Source organism: Strix aluco, chromosome 2 (genome assembly GCF_031877795.1).
Source record: "Strix aluco isolate bStrAlu1 chromosome 2, bStrAlu1.hap1, whole genome shotgun sequence".
Taxonomy (NCBI): Eukaryota; Metazoa; Chordata; class Aves; order Strigiformes; family Strigidae; genus Strix; species Strix aluco.
This window is the reverse complement of record NC_133932.1, coordinates 41,553,992-41,570,978: the sequence shown is the minus strand read 5'-3', so window position 1 is coordinate 41,570,978 and position 16,987 is coordinate 41,553,992. Positions and strand designations below refer to the sequence as shown.

At 42.5% G+C, this 16,987-nt stretch overlaps 1 protein-coding gene across 1 annotated transcript in view; it reads left to right on the top strand.

The window, feature by feature from the left end:
- Positions 1 to 16,987, top strand: part of LOC141919278 (amine oxidase [flavin-containing] A-like) — a 38,225-nt gene that overhangs the window by 11,535 nt on the left and 9,703 nt on the right. The window contains exons 2-7 of the mRNA XM_074814515.1: positions 1 to 95; positions 1,537 to 1,674; positions 9,351 to 9,455; positions 10,711 to 10,802; positions 13,777 to 13,918; positions 15,711 to 15,860. Of these exons, the coding sequence (XP_074670616.1) occupies positions 1 to 95; positions 1,537 to 1,674; positions 9,351 to 9,455; positions 10,711 to 10,802; positions 13,777 to 13,918; positions 15,711 to 15,860 (722 nt within the window). The remainder of the gene's footprint in view (positions 96 to 1,536; positions 1,675 to 9,350; positions 9,456 to 10,710; positions 10,803 to 13,776; positions 13,919 to 15,710; positions 15,861 to 16,987) is intronic.

The following is a 16,987-nucleotide window of genomic DNA, read 5'->3' as shown; positions in this document are numbered from 1 at the left end:
GTTTGTCAGCCGCCAAATTGCTGTCTGAGTCTGGGATCAGTGTGGTGGTTCTTGAGGCCCGGAACAGAGTTGGAGGGAGGACATTCACTATCAGGGTAAGTGCTTCATGAAATGCTGGTCTACAATGTGGCAAATGTCACTCCTATCTTCAAGAAGGGCAAGAAGGAGGACCCAGGAAACTACAGGCTGGTCAGCCTCAACTCAATCCCTGGGAAGGTGATAGAGCAACTTGGACATGATTTCCAGGCACATGAAACACAAGAAAGTCATCATTCAGCATGAATTCACCAACAAGAAGTCATGCTTGACCAACCTGATAACCTTCTATGGTGAAAGATGTCCACAGCAGGATCTGCTCTGCCTTTAACATTACAGAGGGAAACTATCACCTGAGACCGTGAATGTCAAAGCATTTCTCCTCTCATTCCCATCTCATTTTGCATACCGTAACAGGCATGATAACTAAAGGCCCTATAAGAAGAAGCCTTAGTAGGGCCAGACATCATTACAGCTCAGATATACACTTTAACACGGCTTAACATTACCGGAAATAACACTCTTGCTTCTAAAAAAGGACCATGTCTTGATTGGCATTAAAAAGAAAATTAAAGGAATTACGAGTCACCTGTGGCACAGGGTAAAGTACTACAGACATTACCTCTGCTTCCCACCCTGGCATTAAGGGAGGTTTAAATTATGTCAGATGCCATTGCTGGGGAACCAGAGATAAACAGTGGTGTTTCAGCAGAAATCATTGTATGTGAAACATGAAGAGTAAACACCATCCTTCTGTGACACTGAGAATGCCTAGCTTAAAATGCTCACTATAAACAGTGTTAAAAAGAGTTACTATCTTGGGAAATCAGCCTGCTTGTAATAGTGGGCATCCCTGAAAGTTTTTGCTTTCTTCTTGCTTCCCAAGTGAGCGTGATGCTCGTCTGAGGGGTGTGTGGAGCACCTTCAGTGGCAGGCACGGCTGGGAGCTGCTAGCCAGAGCACACCAGGCAAGAGGCAAGGTGTGCCATGCTGTAAAGGAGATTACTCTCCTTGAATGTTGCAGTGTGGTGCTTAGCATCTACAGCATTAAGTCTAAGCAGGCATCTACAGACAGAAGACAAGCCTTGGCTCTGGAGATGGTTTCAACCTGAGAAATGTTGTGCAATGACCAGAAAAGTAACATTAATTCTGAAAAACTGGGCTTAGACTTAACCAAAGTATTGATTTGGTTGGATATTTCTTCATATTCTCATGTCTTTTGTGAGACTAAAAAGTCAATACTGAAAACTACAGTGACATTTAAACAAGAATTAAACCCAGTTGCACACATGTGTGCGACAGAGTGAAGACAGTGTGATCTAAATGTGTCTGTCATTATAGAGCTCAATACTGCCTACTTTTAAGTCAGTCAGTACACATTTTCTCCTGTGCATATAGTTGCAGTGCTAGTCAGTATGGAATAATTCTTTCTACTTCTAGATATTTGTATTGAGGAGCTTCCAGCACAGCTGCTGACTCCTGTATTCTTACTTTTGACAGAACAGTCAAGTTAATTACGTAGACGTTGGTGGATCGTATGTGGGCCCTACCCAAAACCGGATTCTCCGACTGGCAAAAGAGCTGGGTATTGAGACCTATAAAGTGAATGTGGAGGGTCATATGATCCATTATAAGGGGGTAAGTATTGCATCTTTCATGTTGAGATACTGAAAGTATTGTTGAGCTTTGGAAATTACTGACAATCATTAAGAAGGTTTCATTTAAAGCTTGCTTTTCGTAATCCAGGAAGCGTCTGTTTGACTTGTTGTTATTCTATTTTAATGTATTGGGAGTGGGATCAGTGGTTCTTGTTTGCTTTTGAAAAGTACTCAGAAAATGGGACTGACAGCACTTAAAAAATTTGGGATACGTTCAGCACCTGATTATCTTTGAACATATTCTCTAACGAATTTTTGCCTGAAATTCAGAAAGTACTTGTTCTGAAATAAAAGCCAAATTTAAATAAGGAAAAAAACACATAATACTGGTGGATACTGTTGGATGACAATACTAGACAACATTATTATGGGACTAGTCTGGGAGTAGTATAACATATTTGCCCCACTTATGTAACTAGATTCACATGAGATCCCTCCCAGTCCCGTAGCGTGGGCTTCATCTTACTTACAAGTGGATGGCTGGAAGCTGGGCATCTAATTTGAGACTCACTGATGTTCCTTCTCTAGCTAATCGTGAGAAACAAGCCCCTCTCAAGGCTCACTGTAAGCTTCATGTCTGAGATGTGGGGCAGCAGGAATCCAGATGGCCACTCTCGAGTAGGTATTGGCATGGCTAAAGTGAACTGTAATGAAACCTGTCCTCAGAGCAGATTTCCAGCCCTTGTCTTAGATCTTTAGCTCACTGAATTTTTACTCATGTCCTAGTCAGGACCTACTGCTAAAACCAGGGCAGACAGAGAGCAGCAGGGAGAGGGACAAAGAGAAGCCTAAGATTCATGGGTATGAGGTAGAACGTCTATCTTCATAACTCACAAACTACTTTACTTTCCAAAGACCATCACCTTTTAATTTTTTTAATATGCTTTAGTTTTGGTATTTTCCAGATGCTGGCAGAACTAGGCAAGGCTATGTGATGGAGCCTTAACTGGTTTCATTTCTATTATCTTCCCACTTTTTCTTCCAAAAATCAGAGCAATGCATTCATGCTGCAAAGTTTTATCATCTGGTTCTGTAACCTCTCCTTATTGGGCAGATTCATGCCACGCTCATAAAATAGTCACATCTTAAATAGTTGCATAGCTACTAATACTGAATACTGAATACATAATACTAATACATAATAATAATAATACATAATACTGAAAAAGTTATTTTACACCACCTGGTGTAAAATTGGTGTAATTCTACAGCAAGAGGACTGGGCTGATTTGTACCAGCTGAATGTTTGGTCCACTCTATTTAATTTAAGCTCAGACATGGATCTCTTAGCATCCTAAAAGGCATTTATCTTCTGTATGTTAAATAAAAGGCTCTAATGGGTACATGATTTTGAGCCCTTAATCCATTTTGACACTGAAGCTGCAGCTTTTTTTTGTCTTACATTACATTATGCATGTCCTTGCTAATGACCATGTAATTTCGTAAGTTTTCTTTGAAGTGAAAGCATGTTTCTAAGCAAGAGGCAGCATTATGAGCTATTCAGCTGGATCAGAGGCTGTGGATCAGTTCTAGATTTGGCATCCATCGTGGTCCTGCTGAGCTAACTAGGGTCCCCTGGTTGGACCAGGGTGACAGCAAAGGGGCGTTAAGCTCTCCCAGCATGGGCAGCCTTAAACACTGGATAAACAACAATGATGCTTTTCCTCCAGCAGGTCTCATTCCTCCCATATCCTCTTCCCATGAATTGCAGGCTTTTTGTTTTCTTTCCTTTCCCTAAGGTTTTCCACTGATTCATCTCCTTACTCTTTCCTTGAGACATTGTGTAGTCATGGTGCCCTTTATTTGAGATCTGTTGTTGAAGTCTCGCTTACATCCCACTTCTACAAGAAGCCTATTGAAAACCATCTGTGCAGTCCTGGCTATCAGTTGGGTTGGTGAGTGCACAGGGCCCTTAGGGCTTGTACATTTTACCTACCTGCTGCACACTGTTACCGCACTGTGATGGTGAGTTGGCCAGGTAGGGATTTGTGCTCTACTGGCTATAGATGTGCCACTCATATTCATTAACGATGCTCCAGGAATCCAAGCACCTGTGGCATTTCCTAGATGATAGAAAATGTGTTAGCAAGAGATTATTTGATACTAAATGATCATTGCCCCGGAAATTAAATATTAATCTGAAAGATGGATGTGTTCAGCTTCTTGGGCTAATACACTGTCGGCCATGGGCCAGTTGCTGCCTTTCAGGTTTGAAAAGTATGACTAAAACTTTTATCCTTGCACATCATCTGCTGTTTCTATTAGCTGATGACTGTTATGGAGCATGTAGTCAGGGCCAGACAGGAAGGTCTCTTCCCAAGGGCATTTCTCCAAAGTCTGCAATGCTGTGCAGTTTTGTCAGAGGTGTGAGGGAGAATGTTTTGAGGATTGACTAAACATGGCTTTAGATTTTGTTGTGACAGTCATTCAACTGTATATAATCTCCAGTATCCTCAGATTAAGAGATTTTTGATCTTTTGTTTACCATACGAATCGGTTCAGTTTGGCTCTTTCTGAAGTTTTCCAGGGTACTGCTTGGATTGAGTTAGGGGGAAATGGGGAAATGGTTTATCCTAGCAGTGAAAGCAGCCAAGGGAAAGTGGACATCCCTGGAGGGATTTCATGAGATTCTTTGCTCTGAAAGGAATTTTTCCCATATGCGTGTGGAAAATTCCATGAACTGCAAGCTTTAAAAACCATGTTGCTTCGTGTGGGCAGGTTTCCTTTGTAGCTACAGTTTATTTGAAAACTCCAAATTTGTAACTACTGTTTATCTTTTTTTTTTTTCTGTTTGTTCATTCTTTCCCATCAGTTAGCATGGTAACATGGACTGTTTGATGTCAGTCAGGAATTTGTATCTTGTCATCGTAAATCTGTAACTTCAAACTGTAGACTTTGTTATGAGCCCGACTTTATTTCCAGCCAAATTGCTCTGTGGCTACTGTCCCATAATTCATCAAGAATGCTTTAGGACTGAGAAAAGGCAGATGTGCTGAAATTCTTCCTTCCCAGAAGAGGCAGATAGCTCTTTATTTTTACAGAGGTCTTTGAAGGTCACACTGTGCTCTGTTTTCACCTTCTTCAGTAGAAGACCCTAGAAAGTAAAGGCATTAGGGCCTTGGTGTGGTATTAACCTTCTCACATAACTGCAGTCCTCCAGTATCTGGCAGCAGCACCCAGCTCCAGTATATGTAATGTTAGTAAATAAGTAGTGATTTTATGATTTTCAGAGCAGGGTAACACTTGACAAAAGATGAGCATTTCTACACAATGCTTCACACTGGCCACATATTCTTTCCTTCAACTATCTTTAAGATTAAGAGATTAGGGTGCAGCAGGTGAATCTGTGACTCAGTCTGTGCAGATCACCATAAGTCTGCAGTTTGGACATGGGGAATCACAGACAGTCCAAGGCACTGCAATGCTCGCAAGGCCAGACCTGCCGCAGATACTGAGGAGGGAAGGATGCCCACCTGAGGGCTCACACCTAAGGAGCCGCTGCTCTGGCTGTGTGTGCTGTGGGCTGCCCGAGGGCAATGGCAACACCTACCCCAAGGCGCAAGGGAAGCTTCTCCTGGGCTTCCTGACATGTAGCTCGCCCTCAGCACAGTGGGCAGGAGCCAGACTTGCCTTTCTCAAGACCGGTGAAATTGTCTGCTCCTCTTGCACAAATTAAAACTTGGGGTGGTGTCACAGCTGGAACAGCTTGGGCTCAATTCCTGTAGTTACAGCTACAAGCCACAGGGTAGCCCTGGGCAGGGAAAAACAGACCTTGCAGCACACATCTCTCTCTGCTGCTTTCTTTCTAACCACCGAAGTACAGCACTTGGGGATATTGTTTCCTTTGGATTGGTGTGGGGTAACTAATCCAGGCAGGCAGCAGGACTCAAATCTGAGATCTGCAAGAAAGCGTTCAACACACCAGGAAATGAAAAAAAAATTAGATAAACTCTGTGGGTCAGCCAAGCAGCCTTGTGTTAGCATGGGAACAAAGCCAGTAGGTTATTTGCCTTTCAGTTAAGAAAACAATAGTTCTCAAAACTATAAAACACTATAAACTTGTTTAAAAATGGAATATTGCAAGCCCTTGCCTGCTTACAGTGAGCTCCTCTGTGAAACATGCAGCCAGAGGTCCTCTGCCTAGTAGGGACACAATATTAAAAACAAATTAATAACTTACCAGCTCTAGGTCATTTGCGCTAGATTTATTCCCTGCTGTGGAGATGCTTGTGCAAGAGAGTGAGTTGAAAAACTGATGTGGCTGTTTGGCTCACACTCTCTGATGGGCAGTGGGAATTTCTCTCCTGGAATTTGTTAGAATTAGGCTTCCCTCCAATCAGCTCCCACCTCTTATAGGTCCAGCCCCCCTGCATAAGGAATTAGTGTGCCTGTGAACTATTTCAGGCTCTCTAAATTCAGTCTCAGCCTCTTCCAGGTCTGTTAGCTCTTGTATTTTTCCAGCCTTTCCTGCCCTTGGTCTCCAGTCTTACTGAAGTTACGTCTTTTTGCAGGCAGAAGAGAGCAACAAGTAATGCGGCTTTAGACTGTTAATTATCCGTTGGCATTTCATAGTTCTCAGGAGATAAAATACGTTTTCTAATTGATCTTCCTGGGCTATGCCATCGACCAAAGATGTGGGGATAATAATATTTGCAGATCAGTGATGAAAGGATAGTTCTTTTTTCAAGTAGCAGATAAGTGAATATCCAATGTGATATGTGTCATACCAGTGCACAAGATTGTAAGATTTCTTGATCAGTCCTCAGCAGTTTGCAGTCATGGTGGTCTACAGCTAGTATAGAGGTGGAAAACTGGGAGGAAAATATTAGGTAGCCAGGCAGTGGGCAAGTTCTCTCACCAGTTGCCCCATCTGCAGCAGTCAGAATAGTTTGGGAGTTTCTCAGCCTGTAGCTGTTGAACACAGTATAGTTAATGCTGGGGGTTGGAAAAACTGTTTTGGCACAAACCTCATCATAGAGTTTCTGAGAGAGACTTTTCTTGGTCTGTTGTTTCCAACAATACAATGAATAGATTTGGCTGAAATCAAGAGGAGGAGAGGAGCCTTAGAAGAAGTTACTTTCTTAACTTTCTTTTTAAAGAAGTGCTGCTTTTTGTGAGTTAAGTAAGCTGAGGATAGGAGAGGTGTTTGCAACCACTCAGTACAAGCACAGTCACTTATCAAAAAGCCTAATGAAAAGAGGTATCACTGAACAGTGAAAAACTGGGAAGTTTTTGCTGCTATTCCTGAACGGCGGGCTTATCTTTTCCCTTTGTCCCCTTGCAGTATCGACATGACAGAACTTCAGTAATAACTTATCTTCACCTGTTGCTAGGTGGCCTGACAGCATTACTCCTCATCTCTGCTTAAGGGCAGGATTAATGGTGTTAAAGCATGTCAAGGAAGACACATTGATGGCATCTGAGTTCCTGACCAGAATAAAAAGTCTAGCAATAAATGAATTTTGAAGGAGCAGTATTTGATGATCTTCTTGAAAAACAAAATGTTGTGCAATAAGAAGAAAATTATTAGCAATATATTACTGCTTTGTATCAGGATTTCCTTGTTTGATACAGCATAGGTTTATGAAAGTAAAAGCTGTAGCATGCAGTATATCCCTTTGCATGAGCTTTTTGGTCCTCTTTTCTTTGGATGAACACACCGTGCTCCAAACTGGCAGTGAGAAACTATGCTCAAGGAAAAGGAGGAGTCAGTGTCATATGGAGGATTCCCTTGCTGGTAGTTCATAGAAGCATTTTTCTCTGCTCTTGCCATGGCAGAAGTTTGTTTTGCATACATACACATGTGCACCTGGTGAAGACTGGAGCAGCAGCCTCTGCTCACCATCCTCCAATGTAACTCTCTAAAACAGAATGAAATGGGGATAAAAGAAAGAAAAAAGTATGTGGTACATAAGATTAAGATTGCATACTCAGAAATCCAGAGGTAACCAACCACCTTCAGAGTCATCCTGATGACTTGGAAACTCAACGTTTATTGGAAATTAAAAAAAAAAACACCTTTAAGCACTTGGATCTCAAGCTGAACTAAGTGCTGAGATCACAACCTTGTGCTTTTCTTGGCCCAGAGCAGAGGTTACTGTGCCTAGACTAAATAGGAGAGCATGTTTGCTGCTGCCCTCACTGAAGATAGTGAGGAGGTACAGCACAGAGTGGGCCACGGGCCCAGATGGACACCAGAGCTAGGGCACCACTGCAGCCATCCTCTGGGGAGAGAGGGACCAAGCAGTGTTGACCATAGCAAGACTTATGTCCCTTACCTGTGTACCCCTGTCTCCTCCATTGTACCTGCACTGGGGCTGGCAAAAGTTGACCAAAATGTGGGAGTTTGGATTTTTTACTGCTTTTGCCAAGTCTGAAAGTTCACTATGGTCCCTGAGTTTCATCTTGCACCTTTTATCTTTGTTATGATCTTTGCAGAAAAATTTTCTGAAGAATATCAGAAATCCATATGTATTTACACACACATACACCGTTCTGGGGAAGACCGGTCAGTGGGGAAGACCAATAAATTCTCTCACACAAAGTGTGGGGAAGGCCCATTTGGCTCCTGCTTCCTGTCCCTCTGTCCCTGGGTCACCTTCACATGCATTTGCAACACTGCAGCCTCTCGCTTGGTCTGTGACTCCCACCTGCCAGACACAATGGGCTGGTACGATATGCAATGCACTGAAAAGCACATTGCACACTGCTTAGCACCACAGCTTCTACCTGTCATGGTCCAGCATGTTCGCTGCATCCTGCCATGTGACCTCATTGCAAACTTTTGACACACCTGGAAGAGCAAACATTAAAGAAGTCTGATAAGAAATTTGCCGTTGATTTACATGGGGGAAGGTTCAAAGCAATTTAGTAAGAGAAAATGTTGACTGCTTATCCAGTCATCTTTCAGATTAAAGTTATCACAAAGAACCAGCTGCTGTTAGATTGGTTTGCTTATCATTATATCACAGGATTATCTCAAACAGTCTGTGTTCCTGTTGCAGCTATGTGTCATACACATTGTAAGTACTGTTACCATTTTTGCAAGTGTATGAAATTTTTCTTCCTGCAGCCAAAAACTTTTTTTGGCAATTTTTTTTGGTTTTGTTTTAGGCTAGGTTTCTCCCAAGTCACCTAGCATAATAAAGAGGTACGTTTACTTTTTATAGGTGAGGTGTACCATAAAGGTGCTTAGTTTAAAAGTTTAAGATGCATGCAGTTTTAGACCCCTGCAAATTTTAGGATGCACATTTCAGCAGGCAGTCAAACATTAGATTCATTCATATATAATAACAAAGAATGCTTAGGAACAAGGAATATTACCTCCTTGGCCATTGCTTGAGTCTCCTTAGCTGAGAATTTGACAACCTGCTCAGAACAAATGTACCCCTTCCTATCCCCTCCAAATAAAAAAAAGTGTTACTGTCCTTTTTAATGTCAGCCCAACTGTTTTTTCCCCTCATACTTAGCTTCATGCATTCCACTGCTTACATGCATATTCATAAAAAAAAAGAAAAAAAAAAAAGAAAAAGGAAAAAGAATAGGTCTTTTGGGGCAAAAGTCAACCATGTGATAATTTCAAGAATTTTGTGTTCTTGAGTAATGAAGATATGCTCTGTTGTGTTTCAGTTGCTTATATTCTTATGTGTATTTTAGGGAAAGTCACGCTATTTCACTAATATTTCCCCTTCAACATGGAATCCCTTAGTTTATCTGGATTACAATAACTTCTGGAGGACGATGGACAAACTGGGAAAAGAGGTAGGCTGTGTAAATTGCATCTGTTTCCTACAATGCTCGTGTCACTATGAGTAAATCTGGCTTAGTTTGGTTTTGTTTCTGGCAGGCTTTTTTATTGTTTCTTTAATATAAGAGAAAAAGAAACATCCATCAAGAAAGATATCTGTGTTGCCCAGGAACTATCAGGAATAATAGGACTTCCTCACTGAGAGGCAGTTGGACTAAATGACCTTTAAAGATCCTTTCCAACCCAAACTATTCTATGGTTCAATGAGAGGATACAAAAAGATCTGGAGGTGTCGAAGATATCTGAAAAAAATGAGGTTAAACCTTGGTGTATGTACTTTCTCATGCCAGGGAAAACTATTCCACGAGCTGGGAGATGAGAAGGGTTTTTCCCCCTGCCCTGTTACAGCCTTTTTGAATAAGGGTGATTCTTTTTTGTAGCTGCCTAAGCTGGACTCCAGTTTGGCTTCATAGTAATTTTATTCCTAAAATTCTTAAACAGTAAATGCCTTTGAAATTCAAGCAGTACAACTGCAGATCTTCCTGCGTGCAAAAAGTAGCCCCTGGAGCACCATGCTGTCTTTCAAATATTTATCAGTTACATTATAATCTGGCTACAAATGAGGGGCCCTACCTTACAATAACCTTCAAATATAACTAACGGCATTCCTGCAAAGTTCATCGAGTTTATGTGGTTTTGCAGAACCAGATTTGTGCATGATGCTACATTTTTTTTGTCAAATAATATGTATTTTTTAAAGATTCAAATATGAATAGTGTCTTCATGTCACAATACTTATATGCAATGGATTATTATTAAGAATTGAACTGTCTAAAAATAATAGTATTTAGACATTTTTACTCCATCTGTAGTTAACAGAGAGACATGGGGGCCTTCGGATACCTGTTTTCTAACTGAATCTCTCACTGGAGAAAGAATTCTTTCCCTCAGGTGTTAGAGGACACCAAGACAACTAAATTAGAAGAGACACCTCACTTCTGTATGACTACAGGCCAGATGAGTCCCAGCATATGGATATAGTTCATTGCTCAGACAAAGCCAGATCTAGTGGTCATGGTACAATTCATGCCCAAAGGTGTGAATGGAAACTATTACATTTAGTGAATTTATTCCAAATCTACAGCCACGTGCAGGGGACAAAAGCAACTCCTGGCCAACATATCAATCAGCTCTATACTACTAACTAGCTATGATCAGGCAATGATATAGTACTGAATAATTTCTTGAATATTTTGCCTTTGGCTCCAGATTCCTCTTGAAGCACCATGGGATGCTCCTCATGCTGAAGAATGGGACAAAATGACCATGAAAGAGCTGATAAATAAGATTTGCTGGACCAAGTACGTAACTCTTTATTCGCTTTGAAATCCAGCTGCACAATGATAGTAGGTCCCTGGCAAATTCTGGGGTACAGCTGAGTACAGCTGGGGTACAGCTGGTGAGAGAGCAGGAGGTGTTTGATATGAGGTTGGTCTTTGTGACGGACTGTTGTCAGGCAGTGGGTGAGGGCCCGTGGATGATAAGGTGGTACACAGATCTTGGGTTGGCAGGCAGGTGGGATTAAAGGTGCTGGGGAAACCTGGGGTTTGCCTCAGCAGACCCATGCACACGGGATTGACAGTGTGGGCGCTTCCCACCGTGCTTTCACTTCACTTGGTTGGAGAGGGCCTTTGTCTTTAGGAAAAGCAACATGTAAATAAAACTCCACTTTGTAGGCATGAATAAAGGTCACATGCAGACACAGGAATGGAGGCAGAAGGAGGTGAGGGGGCTTCCCCAGCCCCACAGCAGGCTAGGAGCTGAGGAGAGATGTCCTCTAACTCTTGGCTGTGTCCTCTCCTGCGCAGTTATCATATGGGTCTGCTTTTACTGCATGAGCTGTATCACATGTACCATGGAGCAGGCAGGTGCCACTGGCACGTCAGAGAGCAACACACTGTGCTGGGGGACAGCTGCTTTCAGTGGTGGCTCCATGCACAGGGTGGCATGAGACCTGAGAAGGGGACAGTGAGCAGCTCTTGGCTCTGGAAACTCTGGAGAAGTTCAAATGCTGCTCCTTGTTTCAGCAGTAGTGCCTGCTAGGCCTCTGAAACCCTTGTAGGGAAACAAGGCAGCTGAGGCAACCTTTCTTGTTGACTTTCACCTCTCTGGCTGGTTTGTGCCCAAGCCCAGTCGGGAGCTCCATGTTCATCCCAGCAAGCCTGTTGCTGTGCTTCCTTAGCTATGCCCATCGCAGTGCACCCTCCCTCTGCTTCGGGGAAGCTGTGCTTGAACGCCAGCCAACTCTCCTGAGCCTCTTTGCCCTACAGGGTAGTTTCCCATGAGATGCTGCCAAGCAGATCCTTGAGGAGAATAAAATCTGCTCTTCCAAAATCCAGAGTTGCAATTCTGCTGTTTCTTTTACTCCTCTCGGGATCTTAAACTCCACGATCTCATGGCTACTGCAGCCAAGGCTGTCCTTCACCTTTGCATTGTCCAACGGGTCTTCCTTGTTTGTGAGTAGCAGGTCCAACAGAGCATCAACTCTTGTTGGTAGGAAGAGGGCCCAAGGTGATGTATCACCTAGAAAATGGCCAGTGTGTTTTATACATCTATGAGGGACCACACCGTATAAATAAAAAAAGGAACAATGTTCAATATGAGGTGATGACAACTGAAAAGACTCTTTTCTGTCTTTCCTTTCTCAATTACTTCTTTTTATAAGGCACGGAGAAGTGTGTTCATATGAGCACTTGTGTCCTTGCTTGCTGTGCTGGCCCTTGTGCTATTCTGTAACATCCTCCTCCCTTGTAGTCAGCGTCTTTTTATTTGTGCGGGTGTGCTCTGTTTGCCCTTTCATTCTGACTGTGGTTTAGCACTGTGTCTGCAGCTTCCTGACCAAAACTCTTCTTTTGAAATTTAATTTGCTGGCTTAAATCTTGCTTTGGCTCAATGTGATACAAGGTACAGCCATTTGGACTTTATCTTGCTCTCTGTGGCATTGTAGTTTTTTTTACAATTAGTTTTATGAGCCATTTGCCTGCATACTTGGTTACTTTGAACTACCCTTTCTGTGCAAGTGCACTGGCTCTTCCTCTTTTAGTTTTTACTGTTCCTCTTAGTCAGGGAGCTGGTGGAGTATAAGCAGAACTGGGTTTATATTGATCTCTCCTGTAACATGCTTCTCTGCAAGACTGCTTCTACTGCCAATGGTTTTGTGGCTCTCCAGTTTTAATGGATGTGCTCAGCTGAAACATATTCAGAAACTCAGTAAAAAGCCATTTTAGATCTTTAAGCCAAGCCAGATTTTTCTACAGATAGTTAAAAACTGTAGTGCTCTAAACAGAAAAGCTCTTCCACAGCATTTTCTACATAACTTGGGTCAAGATTATAAAAGAAGATTTGTTTGTCAAGTGTCTCATATCAGCATCTACTGATCCTGGAGACTCTCTTCACATTTCTCAGGCCTGAACCTGCTACAACTGTTTAGTGTCTTCGTAGTGTCTTTCAGGATTGTGGCAAAGGGTTCTTGCGTGCAGGATGTTTTCATATCCTGGATAATGAAATAGAGGTGACTGAACTTCAACGCAGGGAAATGTGGTTATAAAAGTTTACAAATTACATAATTTAGCCCAGATAACTTGCAAAGTTCCTTCCTTTAGCAGACGATTATAAGTTCATGTTGTTTTATGAAACTTTATCCAGATCAAAAACCTTTCACCTTCTTTGCAAAATGATCTCAATTCTCTTACCGATCTGTAGCCACAAATGAAAGAAATGTGAATAGCCAGGTCTTCATTCTGTTTACATTCAGAGGACTTATTGTGGTAGACAGCTGACCCTCTCCTTATATTTATGGCAATGGTTGCCAATTTGGTTTCTCTGGGTTATTTACCGTGTCTGATTCTTGGTTTCACAAAAGGTCTGTGCAGCAGTGTTACGTGGGAGATAGGGGATGTCTTGGCTGCGTAGCTAGCTGAGTGCCTCGGGACCTGTCAGACCTTGGAAATGATGTGCCCAATATGCTCCCTATGGAGCTGAGAAAAGTATTTGTTCTAATGAAAAAAATTGCAGCTGGGAAACTATTTAAAGAAATAAGGTGAAATCAGTGGGATTTCAAACTGAATGGGTAGATGCTTTGGGAGGGAGGGAGGTGCTGATATAAACCTATTGAAACAGTCTTGCTACAGACTGAAAAATGAGACAGATATAAATCATCTTGGCTTTTCTGACTTTGGGAAAGCAGCCCTTAGTAAGAATAACAAAGAGAATCCTGAAAGCAGGCAGGAAGTCACATTTACTCACTGCCTGTTTCTGCTTCTTTGTCTCATGCAGATCTGCTAAAGAATTTGCCACCTTCTTCGTGAACGTCAATGTCACCTCTGAGCCTCATGAAGTCTCTGCTCTCTGGTTCCTGTGGTACGTGAGGCAGTGTGGGGGCACAGCCAGGATTTTCTCTATCACCAATGGGGGCCAGGTACAAAATGTCTCATATTTTTCCTCCTCTCTTAAAACTATAAAGAGCAAGAAGTGTTGTACCTATCAAAGCCCTGCAATTAATGAAAAGAGGACAAAACACCGAGTGCATGTGGCGCTGGAGACAATCATGTTCTCATGGGGTGGAACAGCCCTCTCAGCGAACTCTGTACAATGAGGAATTTTATTAGCTAGGCTTTGGGATAAATTGGGACAATTTAGTCAATTGTTTTTTCCTGCATTCACTTCAGCACAGTGCTTTTGTTGCTGTTTTGTTGCTTTTTTGCCAATTTGTTTTCTGTGGGTTACTTAGCACATTTAAATGTTTTCAGGAGTTCAAAGCAAGTGTACTTCAGAGTGAAAAGAGGTTTTTTGGCGTTGAAGCCTCTAACAACAAGGGTTGGAAGTGGATAGCAAAAGGCCCTTCTTTCTTGGGACAGCTCACATGGCAGCACATTTCTCACCTTGGTCATGGCAGGTGCCTGGTTGCTAGCAGAACATCATGGTTTTCATGTGATTGCTCTGGATGAAGTTTCAGAAAAGGGGAGAGAGGGCTGTGGAAGTAGCTTGGTTATGGTATGCCGGCACCCTTTACTAGCCTCCTTCCTCAGTTAACGCAGCTTCAGAAAGCACGTACAGCATGTCAGACCTAAGCTGCCAACAGCAAAAGTGGAGACAGTAGCGCATCCTTCCAAGTGTGCTGGGATAGGGAGACATTAAGAGAAGTTGTCTGGAGAGATGTGAAGTCTCCATCAAAATCTGTCCATTGTGGTAAGAATAGAAGGATGGAAGTAGAGCTAATGCTGCCCTGAGCCTTCCTCCTCAGGAGCCCCTCAACCACATTTGCTGTCCAACGTCAGCAACTGCTAGACATTGCAGCAAGAATTAAAAATAAAATTAATCCCAAGATACTTGTAACTAAACAAGACATGTGGAGAGGGGAAAGCTAGCCTGGGAAGAGCACTTTCTTTTCTTTGTGCCTGGGTGGGGCAAGCTGTCTTGGTTTCTACCATCCTTCCCTCTCCCCTCACCCCAATCAGAATCGTTTGAGCAAAAACGCTAAGGGTTTCTAACTTAGCAGCCATGATGAGTCTACAAAACTTCTTCAGGCAGCCATTTTAGTCTTTCAGCACAAGACTTTGTGGATCCTTTCCTACCTACCAGTACCAGCATCTTATACGTAAAACTGAACTGCTTGATACAACACTGGTGGATGGTAGATAAAAGAGGGTTAGTACTTCCCCTGAGCCTCTGCACAGACATCGTTAGGAAATATGTGTCACAGACTGTGTTTTTTTCCAGACAGCAATGTCTTTGTGTCTTCCTAGGGGCATATAAAGCTTATCGCCTGCTGCACTCAAGGCCAGACCTAGTTAAAGTCTTGCTTCTGGGCTGGTGCAGGCTTTCACTGTACAGATGCAAGTTGGTGTCTTTGTCACACATGGGGGTTTTGGTAGCACAACGATGGGTAAAGTACTCAAAACCTCTTTTTAATGAAGTGATATGTTTATACTAGCTGGAATACTGGCATTATATGTGTTTGCTCTCTAGACTTCAAGAGTCTTTAAGCCAGCTAATTGAGGAAGTCATTGCAAAAGTAGTTTAGGCAGCAAACCCCGCTGAGGCTCAGGTTTATGCCTTCACTCTTCTGAAAGTCTGGGCCTCTTTATGCACCCTTAGGACTTGCAGATTTGGCCTGGAGTTTCTTGATTATGAGCAGAACTCATATTCAATGTCATTGTGATTAATGCTGGTGATCTTTTGTTTGTGTTTCTTTTCTGTTTGTTTTTTAGGAGAGGAAGTTTAAAGGGGGTTCTGGTCAGATATCGGAGAAAATAATGGAACGCCTCAAAGGCAGAGTTAAACTGGAGAGACCTGTGGTCCGCATTGATCAGACAGGTGATAATGTCATTGTGGAGACGCTAAACCATGAGATATATGAGGTAATTTGATCAGAATAAAAGGAGAGTATGCATTTAGTGGGGGAATACATCTGCTGTAGCTCTTAGCCTGATATAATCAGGAAGTACCCATATTTGTGTGTCTATTTCTTGGACTATGCTGACACTCTGTGAAACCTGCTTTACAGATTTATTTATGACTGTACCTCTTATTGGTGTTCTGCTAGTTCGTTTCTGTCATTACCATACCTTTTTTACCTTAACTTTTTCTGTGATTATATATTTTTACATTTTAGTTCTGCATAGAGACCATTTCAAAGAAAGGAAAAATAATGTTCTGGTTTGTATCTAAGCTTGTGGTTTGCAGAACAAAAAAAAAGACATTTCAAATGCCTTTAGTAAGATTTTGCATCTGTGCAGTGGTGCTGTGAAATGCTTCATCAGTACCTGATTACCCGCAGTGTCACCCACGAGGTGGCAGCTTCCTTCTGCACGCAGAGCCCAGTCTGCCATGGGGGTTTGTGCAGGACCGTCACACTCTGCAAGACCCCGTCTCACCAGGGGCGGTGTTTGGAGGTTATTTAGAGAAAGCTGGCAGAAAGGGAAGAGGCTGTTTGGCAGAGAAGCTGGTCTAACGATGTCCTGGAGGAGGGACTGTCTCCTCCCACCAGGGATTTTTAAGCCCTGGAGTTAAACCATTGGCTTCTCCCTCCATGCTGGCTGAATGACAGCCGAGTTGGAGGAGAGGGCTTCCTGCACTCAGCAGCCCCATCAGCGTGAGAGTGCCTGAGAGCAGCAGTGTCACCCTGAGCCCCGAAGCATAGTGTCCTTCATTGCTCCAGTCATGCACAGGACCTGTGAGAAGGATGAAGCGTGTTCAGGAAAGCTGAAATCACCATCAGTGTTGCTTGTTCTGAAGTAGTATCCTGTGAATATCACAAAATATCACAAAAGTGATTTTTTTTTTTGACAGCTTGTAATTTGGACAAATGTGGTTCATATTTTCCTGGGGATGATAAACAACAGTTTTACCTATGCCATAAGATCTGTCTTGTACCATTTCCCCACCTGTTTTCAGCCAAGTTTCAACTCTGGTCCTGTAGTGTCCAGAAAGCTGTCAGTAATCATCTAACCACAAAACAACATGCTTTTCACAGCTCCTTTTTCTT